Raw genomic sequence first — 9253 nt, 5'->3', positions numbered from 1 at the left:
TGTTCTCCAATGTCTACGTCAACCAGACCAGACCAGGGTTATTACACAATGATCCCTGGAAGCGTTTAACAGTCTTTTCCTGTCTCAGGACTGCATCGAATTGAGATGTCTCACTGGGGGAGGGGAGTCAGAGGGCTGACAATCTGTGTGGACCTTAAGGGAAAATGACCTTCCTGAGGTGTGGCTAGGAGGAGGTTGGGGAGGGTCCGGGATGTTGGTTCAGTTCTCTTGGGAATGGGGGTAAGGTGCACAGGTGGGTCCTAGGCCCTGTCCTACAAGAACACTGCAGTCTTTGATGTTTCTGAACACACCAAGCAGGATCCAGTCATTGGAATAGAAGCACCACACAGAGTGGGATTTATTTTCTCCTTTCTTTGCTGTTATTTTCTACTCCCAAAGCATTGTCTGGCACATAGTAGGAGCTTATAGTAGGTAATAAATTAATGAGTTAATTAATTTCAGATGATTTGCACTGACTGTTCACACTGTTTGGAACATGCCTACCTGAGAGAGTCACCTGGATTAATTCCTCACTTCCTTAGGTCTAGGCTCAGAAGTCACCTCCACAGCGGCCTCCCCTGACCATCTCATCTATGACTGGTTACCCTCCATCACTGCTACCCGCTTCTCCTCCTTTACTCTTCCTCTCTATCCCTTGTATACTTCTGGGTTTATTGTCACTTTGCTTACTGGTATTTCCACGCGACAAAGCACCTATCCTCTGTGCACTGCCGTATCTCCAGCCCCTAGAACAGAGTCTGGCAGAGTCAGTGCCCAATATTACGTGTTGAATGAAGGAGTGAATGAATGGATGCATGCATACTCTGTGGGAAGAGCTTAGCACAGTGCCTGGTGCATAACAAGTCGGAGACAAATGTTAGTGTTGATGCTGTTGGTGATGACATCCAAATGTCACTCTGAGCCTGTCACACTCAGTATTAGCCATTGACAACCCTCTGTGTTGGTTCTGGTAGGTTGGTGAGTGTAAAAGGCCACACTTCCACCCAACCTGCCATTCCTCCCTGCCATCGACAGAGACTCTAAATGACAGTGCTTTTACCAACTCCCACTCCTCACTTTGTGCTCCTTGTGGAATTGTGACAAGGCACTGGGGGCACATAATCCTCTCTCCCTAACTTTTGAATTAAAACACTTCCAGATCCTTCATACTAACAAGGAAATGACTAAGAGCTCCGTCATCCTCTCATCCCACCACTTTCCAGCCATGTGGCTTCTCCAATCTTCTGGGATTTCCTCAACTTTTTGCCTTTGTCCATGTTGTCATCTGCCTGAAGCACCCAATTCTGGCCCGTTTTCTACCTACAGAGGCTCTTTCCAAAATCCAGCTCAAGCAGCCTTCCTCCAGGAAGCTCAACCCGAGATCTTCTAGCAGTTTCTACCTCTTGTGTCTGTTTTTCCATGCTGCCTTTTCCCCTCTTCCATTGGAATCTTCATCACAGGGCACTGTACTTACCCAGGCCCCTCTCCCACAGGCCAGAAATGAGCTCCTCAAGGTCAGGACTCCTGCATAGGGGGCATGGTAAAGAGTATTGACTTAAGTCAGTGGAAGGCATTCCTCCAGTCTTAGGGCTTGGCTTGCAGACCTTTTGGGTTCAAGCTTGCCTCCCTTCTTATCATCTGTGAGACCCTGACAAGTGTCTTAATCATACCACGCCCCAGGTGTCCCACTTGAAATCAGGGATCCTAGTCATTACAGTTCAGTAAGTATCAAACACCATAGAACATTGGATGAAAGTAGAAAGATGCCAGAATGGGCCACTTTTGGAGATAATGTGGGAAGGGTGGGGAAGAGGAAGTTGTTCCTTAGGTATTTTTTCCACTGTTGTACTGGGGCTTCTTTATGAGATCATTGGAACCAGACATAGAGAAACCAAAGAATGGTTGGACCATTTTCTGAAAAACACCCAGAGCTTTATTATCTTTGTTAATTCAGCAGAAAGTGTATCACACTGAATTCACTTTGGCTCATTCAGCTCTAATACTTGTCATCATTGCTCATATACACATAGCTCTGTGGGGCATGGAAACATATACTCAGGTGAACAACCTCTGAAAATCACATGACTATAAAGTAAGTTCCAAAACACAACTACAAAAATTACAAAACCTGTTTAAATATTCCAATGTGCTCCTGTAGCACAAATGTTCATTTTGCTTGGAGAGCTTTACAGCATATTGACGAGATTTGACATAACAACTCCTAATGGATTCTGTTCTGTTTAGACCTGTTTAGCATGTATTGCTCTGAAACATGGTGAGGAAGAACAGGCAGAAGGAGCTCCAAGACTCTCCACAGTAGTCCAGAGCTGTCTTCCTCTGGTTTACCATGTCTGGGTCATCCACACACTCGGGATTGTTGATGGCCATAGTTTGGGTCTCCATTGGGCTGGTGGGGGTGTTCTCTTTGACCTTGATCTGCTCCCTGGAAGAAAACTGTTTGACCTTGTTAGGCTCCATGAAGGATGCCTCAGTGACCTTGCTCTGCTTGCTAGGTGAGGGCTCCATATACTCCTGGCTGGGTTTCTTGCTGTCAATCAGAGTGGAGTTCACTAGCTTGAGATTGGATTCTGGAAACTTCTTTCTACACACCCTGGTCTTCAGGACGCTCTTGGAGTCTCCACAGATGGCCTTCTGAGAGCGCAGACTCCGGCCAATTTGTTTCCAATACATATTCTTTTTGTTCAACTCTAGGCATGAGGTTGGATTGCCAGTAAAGACACAGGAAAACTTCTTTTCCTGTTGGGTGCACTCAATCTTCAGGGAGATGCCCTTCCCCAACTCAGTCACCACCCACCTGCAGTCGGCATGGTCTTGGGTGACAAACTTGCCTTTCTTCAGGTGTTTGACTGGCTGGCTTCTCTGCTCAATCTGGGGGTTTCCCAGAGTGTGCAGTTTATCCGTCGTGGCTTTGCTGACATGTTGGTTCTGTATTTCCTTTTGGCCCTCCACCAAGAATACCTGAGCGGCCAGAAGGAGGAAGGGCAGCAGGGTGAGGCTGTGGATTCTCATGGCTTCAGCTTGGAGGAACCTGTTTGACAAAAGGTGGGTGAGTCAGTGCTGGGCAGCAGTTCAGCAGTGCAGGGCTGCAGGCTGACCCTCCCTCCCCGCGCACACAGGACTGCCTGCCGGCAGTGAGACTAAACATCCTTCTGGCTCCTGGATACTAGACAAGCAGCCCAGCCATTTACATTTCTGTTTGACTTGAGTCTTGAATGTCCAGAACCTCCTGCTCTTCATTCATTCCTTTGTCACTCTCTGAGCCTCCTTAACTCTCACTGCCTCATTCACTCCCTCATTTACTCCTGCGTTTGCTTACTCACTCCTTCAGTCACTCTTCAACAAGCATTTATGGAGCAGCTACTATATACTTTCAGTAGACTAGATGTGGAATCTATCAAGGAGAATAACAAAGTTGCAGGTCTTAAAAACTTACAGGTAACTCTTTGTGGAATTTAAGCAGCAGTAGCAGGAGTCTCTCCCAACTGTGTCTCCGGCTAGATCTTAGGCAAATCACTCTCTCCCTCTGCATCTCAGTTCTTTTAGTGGACACTGAAGTGTTGGAAATGACAGCTGCAAACTCTCCTTACCTCCAGAGTGCTGGACTTCTAACTCATGGTTCCACAGGGACAGACCACCCACGAGGAGAAAGGATGTGGTAAGTGACATGAAAGGTGATGTCTGATCCCAGGCTAAACCTGCATGGGGTGGGACTCTCTGAGATGCGTGGGTTTGTGAGGGGGCATTTGGGATGCAGTAAGAGTCTAAGGAAAAGCACAAGGGAGGGGAGCTCATTCAGGTTGACTGGGCAAACGGAACCAGGGGGATGGGGTGCACTTCCAGCAGTCATTTACACAGCAGCGTTGAAGAGGGGGGATCGTGTGTAATTGATTTCTGGAGCTCTGCTGTGACACAGTGCTGGGCACATAAACCCTCAGTCAGTGCTTTTAAAAATATATCATTGAATAAATAGGCTGACCTAAAATGCTACACTAAACTGCATGGATTTCATCACGTGGGCAATAAAAAGAAACACGCTTAAAAGGAGAAGAGAAATAGGATTTCTATTTGACCCCTACTATGTGCTGTGTCCTCAATCAGCATTCAGAGTCTCACCTCGTTTAATCCACTCAAGAGCCTACCTGATAGGTGATGATAAACCACCCCTAGGTAACAGATGTGACAGCTAAGGCTCAGACCAGTAAGTAAACGGCTCAAGGTCCCATAGTGGGCAAGTGATCAAGATGGAACAGGCACTCAGAACTTATCCTGTAGACCAACTCTTATTGATGGATTTTTGCCTTTATCTTTACTTTTCAGAAAATATTGGCAAGAAATAAAAAAGCAATTATGAACAACTCATAATTTGGTTTCTTAGTTCATGGTGATAAAACAATTATATTGTCAGGGCTCCATTTTCATTTTCCTGCTTTTTCTCCCCAAATCCCCCAAGTGCATAGTTGTATATTTCAGTTGTGGATCCTTCTAGTTGTGGCATGTGGGACACCCCCTCAATGTGGCCTGATGAGCGGTGCCATGTCTGCGTCCAGGATCCGAACTGGCGAAACCTTGGGCAGCCGAAGTCCAGCAGGCGAACTTAACTACTCAGACATAGGGCCGGCCCCAGGGCTCCATTTAAAAAAAAAATATATAGAATTTTTTTTAAAAAGAGGCAGGCCCAGAACAATGGCCCACATCTCATTTCCACCCTGGGCATATGGCCTCCCCTTATGATAGAGAAAGGGAAGACAGCCACAGGCAGGTGGGCTCCTGAAATGAAGAGTGGGACAAAGGTTGGGTATACCACACAGAGGCCCACTCATTCCTCAGGGCATTAAGACTCAGCCCCCACATGTCCCTGGTGGGCTCCCGACCCCGGGAACCTGAGGTCCTTGGGGGAGCTGTAAGGGGGATGGAATGAAGGTCTTAGGAGAGCCAGGCTCTTACCTTGCTCAGAGTGTGCAGATCCAGTGCAATCCCAGATGCCAGAGGGAGCCTGCAGGCTGGCAGCTGTCTCGTCTGCAGTGAGAGGCAGGGGAGGCCCTTTTTATAGGAGCCAGGCAAACAGCATTTTACAACGCACGTACCTGTGCAGTTTTATCACATTCCTCCCAGCCACACCCCTTTGGGAGGAACAGTTCGTGCAGGAAAATGGGGGACTATTTGGACGTTGACAAGATAAAGCTGCATGATCCTCAGGGAGATGGAGATGAAGGTGGACTCTGAAAACAGGAGAAGCTCATCTTGATCCTCAGGAGGCAGCCAGATTCTTTCCAGAGGAAGGACTACATCCTCCAGAACACAAAGAAACTTTAGAAGGAAACAGGTGGACTCCAGGATCTTTTCTGAGAAGTGTCTCTAAGCTTTGCAGGTAACGTGGAACTGCCCCCACTGGCTTCCCCGGACCTTCCGCCTTCCTGTGCGCCCGTCCCCACTTCTCCCTTGATCTTTCTATTCCAAAACAGGGGGCACACTATTAGACAAGGCTGTGTAGCCCTTTCTCTGTTGGCTCAGCCTGTCATTCCAAACTCATTTCCAGACACACACACACTCCAATCTGGCCACAGTAAACCACTCGCCCAATATGTTGGTGCACTCGCTTCTTTCCTGCCTTTATTCCTGCTGTTCCCCTTACCTGGAATGCTCCTCCAGTCCCACTTTCCCAGGCACACATCGGCTCATCCTTCAGGATCCAGCTCAAATGTCATCTCTTCTCTGTTGGTGTCATTGGTCTCATGATCCTGCCTGTACCCTCCCCAGCCCACCACCCCCCGTTTCATGAATGTTCGTGGAGAGAAATAGAGCCCCACCCCCAGTGAGTGTTTACAATGTGCCAGCATTGTGTTAAGGCTGTGTCCCCACATTGACTCACATCTTGATATACTGAGAAAATGATGCATGTCTACAGCGCACAGAGGAAACTGGAGAGAGCTTAGACCTCCAGCAAGACTTTTCTCAACAGGTTCCCACCAGCACCCCGCACTCCCAGGACCCCGGGCATCCCTGACTGCCGGAGAACTGACCGCATAAAGGCTCATCACTTTTTTTTCACAAGAACCCCAGGAAGCAAGTCCGTCCTGGATCCTCGTGGTACACGTGTGGAGCTGAGGCTTACAAGGCCCAAGCACATGCTGAGATACAATTTGAGAAGAATTAAATGGAGGCCATTTCTTATATTTTTATTAAAAACAAAGTAAACCTACTCATACTTTGATAAATTTTGAACTCTCTCTCTCTTTTCCTTCTTACTCCCTCATGCTTTAATATATATATTTTAAATATTCGAATAGCATTAGCTTACAAAATATTTGGTAAAGATAGTTCCCCTGACCCACGCATCTCACTCCGTTTCCCCATGGTTAACCTTTTACATAATAATGCTGCCTTTACAGACTATTGCGCCAATACCGTAATAGTGTGACAAGGTGCAGTTCATACTTTGTTCAGCCCTGCAGACTTTTTACCTATTGTTCTTTTCTTAATTATTACTAGACTTTATTTATTTATTTATTTATTTATTTTTTAAAAGACTTTACTTTATTTTTAAGAGTAGCGTTTGGTGTCCAGCAAAATTGAGCAGAAAGTGCAGAGCCCTCCCATATATGCCCTGTCTCCCCCTGACAAAGCTGCCCGCAGTGTCAGTATCCTCTACCCGAGGGGAAGATACAGTCGATGAACCTTCCTTGACACATCACGATTACTCAAAGTCCACAGTTTCTGGAATAGTTCACTGTTGATATTGTACAATCATGGGTTTTGACATATGTATAAGGACATGTTTCCACCATTGTAGTATTCTACAGAGTAGTTTCACTGCCTCAAAAAGCCTCTGAGCCGCACCTTTTCACCCCTCCCTCCCCCCGATACTGGATGTCTCCAATCTTTTTACTGTTTCCATAGTTTTGTCTTCCCTATATCATATTGTTGGAATCAGGATTTATTCTTTTCAGATTGGCTTCTTTCAGTCAATAATACAATTTTAAAGTTCCTCCATGTCTTTTTACGTCCCTTTAGTTGAATAGTACTCCACTGTCTGGATGTACAGAGTATTTATCCATTCACCTCCTGAAGGACATCTCATTTGCTCCAATGTTTTGTCAATTATCAGTAAAGCTGCTATAAACATCCATGTGCAAGTTTTGATATGAACATAAGCTTTCACTCCCCAGTGGTCTTTTCTGTCCAGCATCTGATTCAGATTCCACATGACATGTAGGAGTCCTGACGCCTTAGGCTCCTCTTGGCTGGGACAGTTTCTCAGACATTCCTTGTTTTTGATGACCTTGAGAGTGTTCATGAGTGCTGGTCAGAGGTTTTGAGGATGTGTCTCTTTTGCTGGTCATTTTCTTGTGAGTAGATTGGGGTTGTGCCATTCTTCTCTTCATCCAAGATTTACATGATGGAGAGCAGCTTTCCTTCTGGGGCTTCCATAGGAAGTCTGAACACAGTGGGAAACTAGCCGCAGGTTAAGGCTGGTAGCTGAACGCATGTCTCATGCAGTCTGGTCGCAGGCAGGCAACTTCAAGTTCGAAAGCTGATTTCCCTGTCATGTGTGTCACTGTCACATGATTCCTTGACATAGAGGATTCGTGCCCGTGGGTGCAGTCACCAGAGGTTATATCAGTGGGTGCGACTTTGCTCTGAGCTGAGTCTTAACGGTGCCTTTTACCAGGCCAAATTTTGTCAAAAATCTGTCCCTCCTTCAAAAGTAACCTCATGTGTAGACAAAATCCTGAGTTGTTGGATCAGAGTGAGATTAGTTTGTTGGGACAAAGGATATGCATTAACAACTTATTCATTGTGAGAAAATGAGGAAATCCACTAAACAAATACCACATAAAATCCAATGAGGTGGCAGAAAGCATTCATCTTAGACCCCACGGACATTGTTGACATTCCAAATTCAAAACGCTCCTTAGTCCTGGGATTTCAGAATTCCTGTACAACACATCAAACAGTGCATAGTGCTAAAGTTTTACTTTAGAAAAATAGAGACAGAGAGGAGTTGATTGTGGGGTATTTGGTACGAATGCAAACTGAAAATCTATTAAAGTTTATTTATCTTAAAGGAACGCCCTGTGTTATACCCCGTAATATTGAACCCACTCGGTTCTGTTTCTGAATCCATCTAAAAAGTAACTTGCAGAGTTTATTTAAATTAAACTAAATGAAATTACTGTTTGTTGTAGGATAAATGATAGAATATCGGCATTTTTGAATATATCAACCTATAATAAAAGTTAGGTTTTTTTTCTCAAGTAATAGAGTTGTGTCAAAGCCTTATATGTTCTTTTAAAAAATTGTTTTTGGTTTATTTTGTAACAAACTCTCCACACAAGGTAAGTTCATTGATCATCTCTGGATTACCCACATCTGTTCTTTTGAATAAATCACTCTAAAACGTCTTAGACATCCTTTAGAGAAGTCTGCTTCTTTTGCATAAAACGTCACATATGGGTATGCACATGTAGGCACACTTGCCACCTTTGCATCGTGGGGGAGAATGAAGTCCTAGAGAGGCCGCCTTTGGGATTTTCAGTGTCTGTTTGTCACAAAGAGAGCCAGTTGCCACCCTGGGAAGCTGGAAAAGGGAGAAGACCATGCCTTTCTCTGTGTTAGTGCTGCGAGTGACGACGCACGTGTGAACTGCAGCTGCTGTCACACGAAGAAGTGAAGGTGTTTAGATGAAAGGCATCAGAAAACAGCTCTGAACAGGCCTGTGAGGGCACCCGGGAAGATGGCTCCCCCACTCAGAGAGCAAAGCGCTTTCAGCTGCTGTGGGCTGTTTCAGGGAGGACAGGGACGGCAGAGGAAGAAGACACTGGGTGGCTCTAGGAGACCAGGGCTGATCTCCAAACAGACCTCATTCATTCTGCCACTCATTCATTCATTCTGTCATTCACTCATTCTTCCATTCATCCAAAGAGCACTCATGAAGCACCTAATGTCCCAGGCTGTCTGTCATTGACTAGAATGCAGTCAAGGTGACATGGTCCTCGTTCTCAAAGAGATGGCAGATAGTAGGGAGAAAGACAAGGATACCTATCATAACAATATACAGGTAATTGCTATGTTGGAGGGAAGCCTGGGTGCTCAGGGTGGGGACATCTAACCTAGCCAGTGGCAGAGAGAATTTCTCAGGAGTCTGCAACTGGATAACAGACAACTCAACCGCTGGAGGAAAAAGGACTATATTTATTCAATCATCCTTCAGTAACCACTCTCTGCAAAGTGG

The 9253-nt window shown here is 45.7% G+C and overlaps 1 protein-coding gene and 1 long non-coding RNA gene across 5 annotated transcripts; one reads left to right on the top strand and one right to left on the bottom strand.

Annotated features, from left to right (window-relative positions):
- Positions 1-1910: 1910 nt before the first annotated feature.
- Positions 1911-5108, bottom strand: FGFBP1 (fibroblast growth factor binding protein 1). Its single transcript, XM_005608876.4, has 2 exons — positions 4966-5108; positions 1911-3049 (listed from the first exon to the last, which is right to left on the bottom strand). Exon 2 carries the CDS (start codon positions 3028-3030, stop codon positions 2251-2253), a length of 780 nt encoding a protein of 259 aa, XP_005608933.1. The 5' UTR covers positions 3031-3049; positions 4966-5108; the 3' UTR covers positions 1911-2250.
- On the top strand, positions 3088-6239 carry LOC106783017 (uncharacterized). 4 transcript variants are annotated; one of them, XR_001380488.3, is made up of 4 exons: positions 3088-3456; positions 3556-3676; positions 5218-5389; positions 5981-6239. It is a non-coding gene; the product is annotated as an uncharacterized lncRNA (long non-coding RNA). The 4 variants fall into 4 exon arrangements; XR_002807130.2 differs by having other exon boundaries at positions 5134-5389; XR_002807131.2 differs by having other exon boundaries at positions 5114-5389.
- Positions 6240-9253: the final 3014 nt, after the last annotated feature.

The sequence above is a fragment of the Equus caballus genome, chromosome 3, assembly GCF_041296265.1.
Source record: "Equus caballus isolate H_3958 breed thoroughbred chromosome 3, TB-T2T, whole genome shotgun sequence".
Taxonomy (NCBI): domain Eukaryota; kingdom Metazoa; phylum Chordata; class Mammalia; order Perissodactyla; family Equidae; genus Equus; species Equus caballus.
This window is presented reverse-complemented; position numbering and strand designations above follow the sequence as displayed.

Excerpts from the sequence above, each read along its gene's own strand:
- FGFBP1 (XM_005608876.4), bottom strand. The coding sequence starts at position 3,030 with ATGAGAATCCACAGCCTCACCCTGCTGCCCTTCCTCCTTCTGGCCGCT.